Source organism: Bombus terrestris, chromosome 14 (genome assembly GCF_910591885.1).
Source record: "Bombus terrestris chromosome 14, iyBomTerr1.2, whole genome shotgun sequence".
NCBI classification, from domain to species: domain Eukaryota; kingdom Metazoa; phylum Arthropoda; class Insecta; order Hymenoptera; family Apidae; genus Bombus; species Bombus terrestris.
The window spans coordinates 525,092-541,499 of NC_063282.1; the positions used below are offsets into that span (position 1 = coordinate 525,092).

At 37.1% G+C, this 16,408-nt stretch overlaps 1 protein-coding gene across 1 annotated transcript; it reads right to left on the reverse strand.

The window, feature by feature from the left end:
* Nucleotides 1–5,745: 5,745 nt before the first annotated feature.
* On the reverse strand, nt 5,746–8,496 carry LOC100647116 (aminomethyltransferase, mitochondrial). Its single transcript, XM_003400406.4, has 5 exons — nt 8,074–8,496; nt 7,331–7,671; nt 6,740–7,059; nt 6,604–6,686; nt 5,746–6,332 (listed from the first exon to the last, which is right to left on the reverse strand). Exons 1-5 carry the CDS (start codon nt 8,357–8,359, stop codon nt 5,995–5,997), a joined length of 1,368 nt encoding a protein of 455 aa, XP_003400454.1. The 5' UTR covers nt 8,360–8,496; the 3' UTR covers nt 5,746–5,994.
* Between the last annotated feature and the right edge of the window lie 7,912 nt (nt 8,497–16,408).

The following is a 16,408-nucleotide window of genomic DNA, read 5'->3' on the forward strand; positions in this document are numbered from 1 at the left end:
ACAAGTTTTATGCGCTTCTATCAAATCTTTACAGTTTTCTTCACCAAGTAGGATAATGCTGAAAAAGAATTAATGTTTTTGAATACAATTGTACTAAAAGATGTGTTTCAAGACGAGGTTATGTATTAATTCGCAAATAAAAGCATACTAATTCAGCTACGCAGATTTCGTTAACAGATTTTTTTACTTGTTACTTCTAAATTTTCGAACTTAATTTAAAGATATTTGAAGTGAAAGCATTATTTTCTCGAATATTTAAATATATTTGCGTACCAATCGTCCCTTGCCTTCTTCGTTTCAGGACAAGCGCAGCAAGGTTTCAATGGTTTGTCAGTTTTTTGCACCTCCCTCGATTCCGCATTAACGGTTTGATTCGGTTTGTCATTTATAATACCCATTGTTATATATCGAGTACAATATATTGCACTACATAAAGCTCTCTTCTAAAACATCTTACATGCGTCTAAGATCATCGACAAACTGCACCGGCTTCAGCGCCTCCACCCCTAGTTTCTTGAAATTCAAAGTGCAGCTAAAATATCTTTGACGAATAACATTAGTTAATAGTGTAGAAAACTTAATAGGAATTACTATGTACATATACTAGAAAACAACGTCTTTAATTATTTTCTTTGTTCGTTGAATAAATTTTATTTGTGCAATTTAGACAGACACATTGCACATTTGTGCAATTTGGCAGACATTTAATTTTTACACATAATTTTTACAAATCAGTCGTATTATGAAATATTCATATAGTATATATTTGACAATAATAGAAAATACTTTACATGAAAAATATTTCTAATGAAATATACTAACTATATATCTTTTTTCGTATTCTTGATATAAAATTTATATTTTCGTACTCTTGATATGATATAGGATACTATATATGGTAAATGAATAGTAATTAATTCATACTTTAAAAAGAAGCAGTATTTTCGTAAACAAGCACTCGACAAAGAAAAGAAGAAAAAGAGTATTTTAGTAAAAAAAGAAAAAAGAGTAATTTATTTCCTCTACCCACTAATACAGATTTTCTTTCAGAAAATTTTTGCAGCCGCGTCTTCGGTAACACACAGTATAATTTCTAGAATCGTATATATTGTATTCATTAAAGTATCCGTTAACGTGCAGTATAGAGATAGACGTTTTGTAACATTAGAAAATTCGTTGATTCGACACGATCGACTTGCCGCGACATAAACACACATCCTCACTCGTAGGATATTTAAGGGACGAATGGGCCGCGAGGTGCGTCATTCGGTGCCGAAAGTCGTCGCGTAAGGACATGTCGATTTTCGTTGTTCGCAATACATTAATTAATCTTCGCTTTTATTCCGCTGCCTTCGTACGTTATTATTAGGTTTGTGTTATTAACAGTCGTTCGCTTATTAATTTATTATACATTATTATAACGAAATTAAATAGTATTTGAAATTCTTTTTCGTTCTTTTTTCTCGATCGTGTGTTTATTTGTTAGAGTTATCGGCAGTTTGTATTATTAGCTTCCGAGTTAAAATTTGAAACCGATTATTGTTTCTGTTTCATTTTGATTATAATGCTATACATTTGTTTTAAATTGGTGATTTTCTTTTGTGCAGGTTACTCGATCATAGCGGGACGATAACTGGAAATTTAAAATAGCGTTGATCGGACGCCATAATGATTAACAGTCAATTTGTCAGCGTCTTATGGAGATTGGGTTAGGTTTGTTAGAATGGTAGATTTATGCATACGTTTATATTATCTTTTCATCGGATCATTGGTAATACAATTACGTATTTATTTTATAATACATATTTGATACGTACCTTTGCGCTATACAATTGATATGTAATATAATTAAATTAACAAATAATTTCATATTTGAGAATACTAAGATGAAATTGGAAAAGATTATAGAATTCACTTTGCTAGTTCGAATATATCAAGTTATTCCTTCGTTCCGAGAAAAATTGGAACGAATTATCTTATTGTTGTTATTTATATATATCTTAAATAGAATTCTGAACGGTTAGAACATATACATAGATCTTTCTATTTATTTCGTACTGTTTCCTTAATAAACTTAATAAACTTTGGTAATAAACTTTTTTTAGTAGATTTTTTATTTTGACTTAATTTAAAGTCGATTGACTTGATTTTATTGTATGTATATATGTAATGTCCTTTGAGAGATTGCAATCAGTCATACTTTGTTGCATTTACCGCGTGAATTTTCTATAGTATCGCCATCTCACGACTTTTGCCAATAATTTCTATTGTTTCTAAAGAAGACGCCATTACAAGTTTAGCTTTTGGCGCGTAATATTATCGTGCACTTCAAGCAATTATTTTGCTAAGAAATTTTTTATTCGTTGCAAAGATTTATAATATTATACGCTTTTCCAAACATCGTTTTAACATCTGTAACACCGTTTATAACAGCTGTAAACAGCAGTAAACATCGGTACAAGTTTCAAAACAAACGTTCTAATTTCTCTACGGTCCCCCTCCTCCTAACACATTTTGTCTTTCAGAGAACGTTTTTGTGATGACATGCAATGCGATTAATAGAGTCAGTGCTTGTTTCGTAATTGTAATTTCAATATTTCTCAGAGCAAAATAGCTCTTACTAATATTAATTATAATAGTTATACGCGAAATTAGAGTCAGCAACCTGGAGCTTAGCAACATAAGTACTTTTGCACATTATTCGTTAACTTAGTTTATTCTTTGTATATTGCTTGAATTATTGTAATATCTATTGGAACGAAGTCTCAGAGTTACAATATCGAATCGTAAAATCTAAATTTCAAATTGCTCTATTAGAGTTTCAATTCTTATAGCAATTACAGTTTATTGGAATTTCAATTTTTATTATTATTAAAGTTTTAAATTTAATAGAATTTCATGATTTGTTATCTCGGACTTTTAAAACAATTAACACTTTGGTCTTAAGAGTAAATTATAATGTTACATATTTTGTTACAGCTTTGCCACAATCTCCACTTCCTCCTGTTCTCTGGATATGATCTTATGGTGCTTCGAATGCAAAGAACGTAAGTATTGTACTTCAATTGATTCCATTTCTTTCATTCTTTTGTCCTTAATGATAAGTAGTTAACGAAGAAATAAGACCTGCTGAAAATTTGTATTTTTCCTTACAATATTAATGAACTATAAAATGTTGTCTTCAACAATAGATTATATATATACTGTTGCATGTTTTGTTACAGATATTTCACAGTCTGTACTTCTACCGTAAGGCCTGATGATTCTTCCGGCGTTCGTGATGGCTTCTTCTAAGCTACGTCACACTGTCCACATCGTTCTTCGTATGTACTGTGAGTCGCATGCTTTTCGTCCCTCCGGTCACTCAATCATGTCGTAGGATGAAAGGTCCGAATCGACACGGGTGATTGGTTGTATACGTAGAATTTTCGGCGAGTATAGTGATCGCGGGTATTTATTATACCCGTGAGTAGTAACATTCTCTTGTCTATATTTTATTTATTAGTTCAGGATAGGTTTTCTTGCACATCGCGTTTTTAAATGTTGATGATAATACATATAATATATACATATGAGTATGATATTTACGTATTGCAATATAAAGTATTTTGTATAAGTAATGTAATGTTGTTAATAATATAATAATATATTTATCTAATTATTAGATATAATTAGTATATGTATGCATATGATTGAAAATTACACAATATGTTTATTATAATTATTTATAAATTCAAATTATATTCAATATTATTACATAGCATATTTATAAAGACCAAATATCCATATGAGCATATATACGAGTATTGAAATAAACGACGAAATGACTTGGTTTAAGTATTTTATAGTGAAGAAGTCTGATACCATCAGACTTCGTTAATATGAAAATGTGATTATGATTAAAGTTATTATAATGCTGATAAAGATTAGAAATGATATTTATTTTAATCTTTTACTTTACGTTGATATGGAGCAGTTTTATTATTCGAGTATGACAAAGTATGATTACAGTAAAATTCGGAATATGGAATATGAAAGTATATGTTAAAGTCTAACTTTGTCGGTCTTTGTTCCGACGGATGTTATCAAATTTCACGTGCAAGAAAACACTTCGCGACAGGCAGATTTCAGAATCAAAACAAGTTTTTAACGTTCCTTTGCGTTTTCAAAGATGTGTTTTGATAAAGATATCGCCTGAGGATATTTCGATTAATAGAGTTCATCTAGAGTCCATTGTTATTCATTGATATAAATATTACTTGCATCGAATATTAGTTTATGTTTGATAAATATGTGTATTCTTTGTTAATTTCCTTCATTCCAGTTTAATAGTTTAATCGTTCGCTAAAATAGTAAAGCAAAATAAAGTATAGAATTATTAAAATTTGAAGTGAAATTAGATTGGAAAATCGAAGAATATTTATTAGCCCGTTAGATATAAAATATAATAGAGATAGGCTAATCATATTTTTAGCATAGGATTTTCAGGTTTAACCCCTTCCATGTTCATTGTCAGAATCTGACTCACGTGCCCAGGTGCTTCTTGGATGTGAGGAAGGCAACGAGCATGATGAACAGTCTATAAGCTTAACAATTTTTTTAGCGACTGACGTTGCGTTAGCGTATCGTGCACGACGTATTTTACACTGTGTGTGCATGTGGTTAGGCTGTGGAATTGCGTCGTTTTTGCTATTCATTATAATCTTGAAATAGTTATGGATTGCAAATAGCGATATTAATCTCACTATTGTGTTAAACTGCAATGATAATTACATTGATTAAAATACGATGATCTGTTCTAGCCAAATTATTTCTTTAGATGATATACATCTACGTGATTATATACGGTTACGAGTATTTCGTTAAAGTTGAAATTTAAATATATTTGGATAATTAAAGTTGAAATACAGAGAATATATTGTACGCGATGGTCGCTAGTCATCGTCGGTCGATTTCAGGAAAATGGTACGTACATTAGAGTGTGAAAGTTGTATGCGAAACTCGGGTGTCGGAGGCGTCCCGGGACGTCTCTCTAGTGTAGGCCTTTGCGCCCGGGTTATGTGTGAGAACCGTGGAGCGAATGTATCGGTGTGCTTGTTTTGCCATTTTTTCAATTTTAAATGTAGGTTTCCGGGTAGGATAGGTAGCATATTTTCTGGTATGAGTGTTAACTGTAAGTAGGTAGGGCCGGCCGGGCAGGTTGGCACAGTCTTTCGTCGGGTAGGCGCGTTTTCGCGTGTCCAACCTGTTTCAGGAAATTTGATTTGAAAAATTGACGGTGAAGCTGGCATCACGAATGGAGCATACCATTTGTCTTGAGCCTTGCCTATCGATTTTTCGAATATCGCGGTCGTGGTCGCGAGTCGCTTCCGAAACGAACGTTTATCGCTCGAGTTAGCACATGCGAACGGACAGCGATCGATATGATCGTTGGTCGTCCATGCGCACTGCGAATAGCATCCGCGATTTATCTTTTTACATATACATATATATCAAGTTTTTACAATGTATGCTTGGCTATATAAAGTCATTTTACCATATGAAAATAAGATGCGTGGGAAATCCTCTTTATCGTATGCCGAATATACCAAGTTCTTCTTAGGCACAGACGAGTATTATACTTGGCTATTCATAGAGGGCTCTGTAATAAGCAGAAATAAGCGTTTTTCCCATTTTATATGTGTGTGTGCGTGTGTGTGTGTATACACACGTGCATAGTAAAGTAACATACGTAACATAACCACATATAAATAATCTTTGTTTATTACGCTTCGTAATTTTCATTCGATTATAATATTTTTTACACAATTCTTACAAATACTTTCAAAGTCTCTTCTTAAACGCCACATTGTATAAAAAATATGTACAAAATGTATTATAATTAGTGGATCGTATTTCTTGTATCGGATCGAGTGTTAGAAATTTAGAGGAACGTTACACCGAAGTACAGTACGTTCAATCGAATTTTACATGGATAACGGTAAAATATATCGATCATTTTGCGGTATAGTAATTTGTCTTGACGAAGGGTATTTTTGCGATGGTTGCCTTGTACGTTTTCCCTCGAACTTGTACCAGTATTCCACCACCGTAGTGAGCTAATTCTGACGGCACGTATCCCATAGCGATAGAACGTCCAAGGGTGGGACTAGGTCCACCGGAAGTGACTTTGCCAACGCTTTCACCTTCTGGAGTTAATATACACGCTCCTTCTCTCACTGGCGGACCATGCACTACCGTTAATCCTATTCGTTTTTTCTCAGTTCCCGATTTGATTTGCGAAAGTATCCTCTTTGCACCTGGGAAGTTTCCTTCCGCTCGCCTTCTTTTAGCTGTTTAGACAAAAAAGAAGAAATTAAGCGTTTACGGTTAGTCACGAGCGTATCTTATTACCGTTTATTATTTAAAAAAATAAACATCGGGCAAGTAGAGATTCGTCTTATCTGTTAAATGCTGTAACGAATACTGTACTTTGGATATTTTACATATGTTTGAATGTTAGGCGCATTTTGTTCCCTGAATATTTGCATATTCGTTTCTTCCATATCGTAGGTGAAATTTCCCATAAAATGCACAAACATCCGCAGTCTGTCTATTACTAACCTACTAGCCAGGTAAGTGCCGCTTCGACTGGTGTAGTTTCTTCGTCGATATCATGCCCGTAGAGGCAAAGGCCAGCTTCTAGCCTAAAAATAATTTAATGAAATTAATCGGAAATTATTATTTGGGAATCGAGTACCTTAAACTGTCCCTGGCTCCCAAACCAGCCAGTTTCGTGTCAGGCGTGTCTAAGATCGCTTCTACCAAGGTTCGCGCAATTTTGGCTGGCATCGAAATTTCGAAACCATCCTCTCCCGTATATCCGCATCGAGTTATCCTGATTCGACTTCCAAATACCGTAGTTTCTACGCTGTTCATAAATGTTAGACTTTTTAAGTTGATTTTTACAATCGATCGAAGTACCGATGCGGCCGTAGGACCTTGTAACGCGACAAGACTCTGTTCCAAAGGATGCAGGAATTGCAATTGTATTGATTTGCCTTGGCGTTTGAAGTTTTCCTAAAATTAACAATCAGACTGTCGAGCCATTTTTATACTCTTTTATTCCGTCAAATATTATTGAATCTGAGCTGTGTATGACCGAGCAATCGTTCATTAACACTATGAAACGGAATGTTTGCGATTCGTTATCACGAATGGTTTCTATCGTTAGGCAGAATTTTTCTATTACCGATAATTATTACTACCGATCATAGACATCAAAGACGTCTAATAGAGACGTCGTTATCCGTGGAATGATTTGTAACATACATAAAATTCCATTGTCTACCTGTTGTTGGAGGAGCAATTGAGAATCTTGATTTCTTCTTCCAGCATTAGACACCAGAAAGTATTTGTGGTCGTCGTCCTTTGTAATTATCAAGTCATCGAGAATGCCTCCATTCTCGTTGGTAAACACCGTAAGAACCGCGCTGCCTTTGCTCAAGTTCTTCAGATCGCTGGTCGTCAAAGATTCCAAAAGCTCGGTTGCATCCTTTCCAAAAACTAGCGTTTGCATCATATGACCGACATCGAAGAGCGACGCAAAGGTTCTGGTATGTTGATGAGACGCGGCTATTGCCTCTTGATATTGTACCGGTAGTAACCAGCCGCAAAAGTTGATTATTTTACCTAAAGGAAAGTCAGGTTGATAGATTTTTCTTATCAGCTTTTACATTTTATTTTTATAATATCAAATTTTGTCCTTATCATACGAATGCGTTACTGAATGATGCGAAATTTAATAATCTCACGATCGATTGGTTGGTCAAACGACTGATTAATTAGCGTAGAAATGTTTCAATAAATACAATGGCTTAGAAATAGTCTTTGTAGCGTATCCGTGTATATGCAAGATAAAAGCCGTGGCTGAAATGTTTATCTCTGTTTGTCTTATTCATCGTCTATCGCGGCCTTTACAACATTTATTTAGAAGGAGGACAAGAAATTAGACACTTTTCTCGCTGATTTTGCAAACAGCCCGATACTATTACGCATTACGTAGGAACGCAAGAAATTTCCATTGATAATTACCTCTATTTTCCACATGAAGATCGTACAAGCAAGTTTTCCCTGGCTCTGGCGTCGGCGTCGTGGCAGTCGACGTCGATGTCGGCGTCGTTGACGAGAATCGGTGGCCTTTGGTTCCGTTTGACCGCGTTTCGGAATCGATCAAACATCTTAAACGCGACTTTGATACCGTATGTCTCGAGCTGTTGTTAAAAATCGTGCAAGACTCGCGGACACTGCCTAACGTCTCGAGACGTTTGTCGAAGGTCTCGAAGCAAACCGATCTTCCACGAAGGCTAAAACGAAGCATCGTCTTTCCTCCGTAGCAATTGGTCGTCGACTGATCGTCGAATGCAGGCTGGAAGCATCGGCGCGTCCCTCCGTCGTTGACCCCGCTGACGGTTGTCCATGCTGTTTACAACGTAAATACGATCGCGCGTTCCTCGAACAACCGCTTCTTATTTTTCAACGTTTATCGGCGCGCGCGATTCGATAAATGACGTATTTCGGTGATGAGGTAAGCGAGGTCGGAACATTGTTTTCAATTTCAAACACTCGAGTATTCTAATCACTTTGGAAAATTTGGCTTCCTTGGAGATTCCATACTATAGTTTCTTAAACCAGACTTTTCTCGAAATTTAGGAACAGTTGAGGATATTTATCTGTTTATCATTTGGCAAAGATTACCGATATTGTTTGATCGTCCGTTTACCGACGGATTGTGCCGCTTTGTGTCCGAACATGGTACACGAATGTGTCATGCGTTTTGAAATGAAAGAAAGATAAAGAAAGACCTTGAGATAAATTAGTATTTTCTTGTACGATACAAGCCAGGAATAGCCAATGTAGATATCGTTATTTTCACGCTCAAGAGAGGTCCTCGTGCTGTTAAAATCGGAGAAGATAGGACAACTAGAAACGCGCGTATATCGTAGCCCGTATTTCGTGCGGATTTAGAGGGGAGATGGTAGTAGTCACGAAACTCCTGCGCATCGGATGCTTATTAAATTTTTATTGTACCACGTAATAATTAATAATCGTAATAATTAATAATAATAATAATAATAGTTAATAATAATTAATAATAATAATAATAATAATAATAATAATAATAATAATAATAATAGTAATAATAATAATGACAGTAGTAATAATCGCAATAATCATCATCGCAATAATAAATCGTGATAATAATGTCAATAATAAATGTTAATAATAATAATAATAATAATAATAATAATAATAATAATAATCATTCGTCACAATAATAATAGCAATAGTTTCGTAATAATAATGACAATTCATCGTCGTCGGTAATAATCCAATGACAAATGTCAATAGTCATATAGTAGCGTGTCGAACGGAGAAACGACCTTAAAAAACGAAGACAGTATCAATTGTTTGTTCGTACATTTTGTTTTTTTTTTTTATCTTTTAGCTTCCGTCGTCTTACTCTTCTCGCTCGCGCTTTTTTCATTTTTTTAGTCTCTTCTTACCTCTCGCTCTCGCTCTTCCACACGCGCATTCTCTCTCTCTCTCGACGTATTTTTTTTTTTTTGAGTTTTCTTTCTCTCACACACACGCACACTTTCTCCCTCTGTCTCGTGTTTACACAATTGATGCAAAATGTCCCTACACAGTCCGACGAATGTGTGTGTGTGTACGTTTTTCCGATCGATCGATTTTTTTCTTCCTCCGAGTCGTAGTGTGTTTGCTCGACGCTTTCTCTATGATATTACTTTTGCTTTTTCCGCCTTTATCCTCTTTGAAATCCGCTATTTTCCCTTGTAGCACGTGTTGACACATTCACTCACATTGGTTAATCGGTTTGCTAGTGGAGGGACTAGGGTGGTAATGTGAGGGGGTGTGCAGTTGGTGGAAGATTATCGGTGAGGAGTGCGTGGGGTGGGGTGGGGAGTGGGTTGAGGAGGTAGGGATGGTAAAAAGGTAAAGAGATGGGGTTGGATGTGGACGACGTATTGTGGGTGTTGGGAAAAGGATTTGGGAAAAGGAGGCGTGTTAAGGTGTCGCGAATTAATCGGTCGGGAACGTTCACGAGGAAAATGGATTATGCTGCGGTGAAAACAGAAGGCGCTATAAAATTTAGGCCCCACCGGTCAACGGATCTACTTTGTTTTCTGTCTTTTCGTTTTGCCAATTTTATATCCGATCTTTTGCGTTGTTCGCTTCGATTCATTGTTCGAAAGGAATTGGACAGGATTGTCAGAAAAGTCGACAGATACGATTTTTATTCGACGAAAGTTGGACGAAAATTGGACGAAAATTGGACGAACCGCGTGAAAAATAGTGCGAAAATTCGTCGACCGAGGGACATTTCCGCGATGCCGAGAGCGTCGAAAGTCGATAACAGTCGCGTACGATCGCGAGGGGAAACCAAAGTTGTTCGATCGAAGGATGACTGCGATCGGGAAAGTATACTGCCTCGTTTCCGCGACTTCTCGTATCGCGCTCGTCCTACGCGTTTTATCGAGCTCTGTTATTTTTTTCTCTTTTTTTTTTTCTTTTTTTTCATTTTTTGCCTCTGTCGCCTCTCCTCCTCTGCTCATCCTGGAACGCGACAATGTGCCCCTTTGTCATTTCGAATGTTTTACGTGCTCGTTGGGTGTGTTTCCGTCTCGCGGTCTAGAGGAGAACAAATTTCGCGTGGAAATAAAAACCGGGGCTAAAAGGTGAGAACGGGCGTGGGGATTTCGTCGGAAGTGGAAATTGTTTGATCGGGCTACATTGTCACGAACGAGGAAGCACATCGCGTACGCGTTCGCGTTTCTTTCTTTTTTCTTTTGTTTGTTGCACTGGTTGTACGTATGCGTGCGTACATACATACATATATGTATATCTCTATATATAGATATATAATGTTTTGTTATATCACGGGCTATTTCTTCTCTGTTTTGGTCGTGGTACAAAAGAAACGAGGATTGAGTCGTTTTCTACCAAAAGTTTCCTGTGCTTTGAAAACCGGAAGTAAAAAAAATGATCGCAGCGAACCCAAACTATTGCCTGCTATTGTTTCCTCTGTTATTCGTTGGTATCTCGAAAAGTGTGTACTTTCTATGAATTTTGTTTTACGCATGTGCTCTCTTCTACCTTTCCTCTTTCTCCTTCCTTTCGTTTGGCCGTGACGTGTGCTCTCTCTTTTTGTTTTTCTTTCGTTTCGTTTTCGCTCGTTTTCGCTCGTTTTCGCTCGTTTTCGCTGGTCTTGGCTCGAGGGGAGGGGGACTTTTTTGCTTTGCCGACATTACAGTGTGCAATCACCGTGAAAAAAATTTTGTTCTCTCAACTCTCGCATTCTCTCTCTTTCTCTCGCTTTCTCTCACTATTTACGCTCCCTATATACTTCGAGTTCGATAATTTCGTCTAAAATTCCACTTTCGCCTTAACTATACACAATAATCATAATATATAATAATAATAATAATAATAATAATAATAATCACGACTCGAATACATCATCGATCACCTCCGAATATAGATACAATAATTTTTTTCTTCTCCGTCTTATTCATCCTCTTCAAACTTGTTTCCGCCATTCTCTCTCGCGTTACATCTCACGATAATGATCGTTTAGGTCGTCGTATATCTATACATATACATATACATATACATATACATATACATATATATATATATAATTTATAAAATGAAAATAGGTACAATTTTGGACGCTTTTCTTCGTCGAAAAAACGCTCCGAAAATTTCATTTTCGCTTAATAATGCCCATCGGTTGCGATTCTAGTCCACTTGGTAGTAAAATTTTGTTTAATTGTCACTCTACCATTCGCACACGTTCTCTCCTTTTCATTCTCTCGTCGTCGTTCGTTCATTCCTTTGAAAGCATTCGTACGCACGATACTCTCGTCAACGCAGCTTCGCACTCGTTAATTTTTCCACGCTCTCGTTAATTTTTTTCTTCCACACTCAGACCTCGGTATCCTTTCATACAGAAATTTCAGCGATAATCGCTCTCGCGATACATCAGCCTTTTTTCGCCTTCGATTTCGAAACACATGAAATTTTAGGCTGGCCAATCGCGTGCTTCCGGAATCGACGAGCTTCCAACGGCGCTCGCAACCAGAACAAAATTTCACCGTGAAATACGCGCTTAATTTTCTAATCTACCTCACGTTTTATAGTATATTTACAGTCGTTCGATAATGACGTCAAGTTTGTTCTCAAGTGTCTGGAAACTCGATTTCCGAACGGCTTTAATTCTGACTCAGCTCTCGCATACAAGCTCGTTCGAACAAAAGTTTCACGACTTTGCACAATTTTCATCGCATTTCGATTATTAATTTTTTTTTTTCACTTTTGCACACTTTTGCACCTTTTTATCTTGCGTAGAAAGAATTTCGTGCTACGCCAACTGCAACGATCGGCTTCAGCGATTCCAGAATCGTGAATCGTGTATCGTGTATCGTGAACGCTGAACGCTGAACGCTGAACGTTGAACGCTGAACGCCGAACGCCGAACGTCGAACCCTGAACCCTGAACCCTGAACCCTGAACCCTGAACCGTGAACCGCGAACGTGAATCGTGAATCGTGAATCTTGTGTCGGGATAATGAAACTGTTATGACGCGGTATCCACCTCGTCCCGTGCAACTTTGTCGAAACGAACTGGTATGCTTTTTTTTTTTTTTTTTTTTTTAATAGGAAGCCCGAAAGACGCTTTATACATAACATTTGTTTGCTTTCTGCATTCGCATTTACACTATAACTCGCAAAACATTAATTTGCAGTGTTCAATGGTATCTACTTGCAAGTATCTGAAACACTGCACATGGATTTGACGCTTTCTCGTCTTTTCAAGTGTTGCGCATTCTCTTATTGCTAAATCGTCGTCGTCGAAAATAATATATTCCTTTCTTTTGTTTGTTTCGCAATGGCGTCAAGTTACATGGTTTTGATATGTCTAATTAAGAAACGGAAGTCCTGTTTCAGATAGCTTCTTTCTTTCTGTCGCCCCAAGTATCAAAATTAAATTTAAGCGTTTTTTTTACGCGGTTTCGAGAGACAGCTGTCGAATTTCTTTTACCGTCAGAGTTCTATTTTAAGGAGAAACTACGATGAAACAGAATTCCGTCGAGTACAAACGATACTCGAAACAAATGTTTGATACGAGTTTGCAAGAAACGATCTTCGGTCGAATAGTAGGAATTTTTACGCGATCGAAAAGACAAAATCGCGTATCGGTAAAAACGACGCGAAAGTTTAATCGAACGGAAGATCATCTCTAGAAACGTTCCCTTTCGTCAATCGTCGTCCATCTATCCTTTTTATTGGTCGGACTCGATGGTCCAATCGCTTGGATAAATTGGCCACCAATTGTTCGATTCCCGATACCACAGTAGCTGATCTCATCGAACACTGCCCGCGAACGTCACAAAGGATGACGTGGATGACGCGGGGAAAAAAGTTGAATTTCCAATTTTCTTCCGCGAAGAAAAAAGTTCTTCCGCGTGTGCCCGGAAGTTGTTCCGTCGCACGGAAGCACTCGTTGACGAATAATAACGATCCGTAAAGAAGGAAAAAGAACAATTGTTCGATCCTAGACAGATATATCTATTTGTTTTTGCTTCGTGTTACGCAAAAAGGCTCTCGCGATTTCAAAAATTCTCCCTTTCTTCATCTCATCGTTTCTCGCAATCATCGAAAACGTTGCTCTTTCTCCTAGATATTGCATCACATGTATCATCATACATATAGAACCATTTATGAGAAATCCTACACAATGCGGAACTTGCTCGTAACCGAAAGAGACTGCTGAATTGTTATCGTGTTCAACGTGTATGGTTTTCACCTTTTTACGCTTCTCGCTGTTCCCCTCTTTTCTTTTCTCTCTCTCTCTCCTTCTCTTCTATCTCGCTATCTTCTATCATTTTTCGCATTCCCTTTTCAGGATATATCATCTAGATTTATTATTTTTTTTCTTTTCTTTTCTTTTTGTCGCGTCGACCATTTCCGAAATTCGAAATTGTAAACGCTGCTCAACTACGTACGCGGCGCTTCGAGGATTCATGTACATATAATATATACGGCTGTTTCGAACGTGTTGTACGCGTATCCAACGACAACGGCGTCGAAGTAAACGCCGACGCGAGAAAGTATTCGAGCGAGTATTCGACGACGTCGGTCTGGATCGCACAGAAATTTTGTATTTTTTAGCTCGTTATCGCACTCTGGATGTCAACCATTCTTCGCAATACTCTTAATCGCACGTTCTTCTTCTCGTCTCGACTAGTCGCGTTTTCCAGTCAGCGCTGTCCGAAATATCCGGTGCACTTATGATCGATCGATTTTTTCCAGTCTGCGATCGTTCGATCGCAATCGATCGTTCGCAGTTGCATTAGGACAGCGCGCGCAGTTTCGCGAAAAGAGACGAGAAGCGATCGAAACGGTTACCTCGCTCGCCGATCGACGGTAGGCTCGCATCAAGAATCGATGGCGATAACTAATAATAGTGGTAATATAATAGTAATAGCTGTAACTAATGTTAATTAATAGCGATAACCGATAATAAGGGCGGGAAGCAATTGGAAGTGCGATCTTTTGGACACGAACAATGGACACAGACCAGTAGCTTGGATTAATCTCTCATTTACTAGCTCGATACAATCTGCACTTCCAACGTTTCGTCGACGGAACAATAGGTAACGATAATATTTAATAAACGCGCGTGTCCTAAATTTCGTGTGACAATCGTCAGCGTATTTCAGAGATTTGTCAATCGTTATTCATCCCATTTCACGTGGGAGCAAAAGTTTTCTCGTCGGACCGTCGATAGCGAACCTCGACGTTAAGGAACCACATTTACGAGATAAATTGATCTAAGGAAAAAGAAAAAGTAAATAACGATGATCGAACTGCAAGGAAAACAAGTGGACGTTTTTAACTTGACGTGATTTACAATGATGGTGCCGATGTGTATTGGACGCGTGATATCGTGATGATGACGGTGTTGGTGACAATAAGTAATAATTAAATTAGACCTAATTATGGTAATAATAGATAACTAATAGTATCTACGAAAATCAAAAGCAATAGAAATGTTAAACGGTAATGTGTCTCCTAACGGTCACGGTAGTAGCGGTAGTAGCAGTAGTAGCAATAGTAGTAATAGTAACAGTAATAGTAGTAGTAGTAGTAGTAGTAGTAGTAGTAGTAGTAGTAGTAGTAGTAGTAGTAGTAGTAGTAGTGGTAGTAGTAGTAGTGGTAGTAGTAGTAGTGGTAGTAGTAGTAGTGGTAGTAGTAGTAGTGGTAGTAGTAGTAGTGATAATAGTGGTAGTAGTGGTGATGGTGGTGGTGGTGGTAGTAGTAGTAGTAGTAGTAGTGATAATAGTGGTAGTAGTGGTGATGGTGGTGGTGGTGGTAGTAGTAGTAGTAGTAATAATAATAATAATCATGATGATGATGATGATGATGATGATGATGATGATGATGATGACAACGATAATAATAATAATAATAATAATAATAATAATAATAATAATAATAATAATAATAATAATAATAATAGTAGTAGTAGTAGTAGTAGTAGTAGTAGTAGTAGTAGTAGTAATAGCAGCAGTAACACCGGTTACAATAGTCAGAACAACGTTAGAAATAGAAGAACTAAAAAGAAGGAGAAAAAATAAAGAAACTTATTAAATTGGATACAAAATAGACAAAAGTACTGTCTAAACAAACTCGACGTGTACGAACAATAAATTGTAACAAATTTTTGTTAATAAAGTCGGCGACTCGGCACGCCATTTCTACGCGAATAGTAACTAAAGAACCGTAGTTTTGTATACGCTTGACGCGAGTGTGCGTGTACGTTTCGTTCTGTTCTTACTTTAAGCTTTAAGGACGCGTATGGCTCGAGAATCATCGGAGCCGTGTCACTAAACCACTAATTACACGATAAAACGACGAATCAATATGTAGTAACTAATCGTAAACTCTCTAGTTTGTTGCTCCATTCTTCGTTTTAACCAATTCTGACTAGCAAACATAACTCGACGCGGTGTTTGTATTCACCGATCTTTAACTTTCACTTTCGTTTAATGATAATTTTCACGCAAGTTTGTCCTAAATCCCCCTTTCCCACCGTATTTCACGTATTTTGTTTCCTTTCTTTCTTTCTTCCGCTGCATCGCAGAATAGGAACTCGAATAGAGATCAGATGCAACGATACGATCTGTCCCTCGGTTCGTACGTACACGACGATCGGTGAATAAAAACGTCGCGAAGTGCAGTTGAAAAGTACGCAGGAGAATGCTTACCGTTCGAATGAATAAAACGATCGAATGTCAGTGTTCTCGTTTGAGGATGAATTCAAAAGTTTTACGTAAACGAG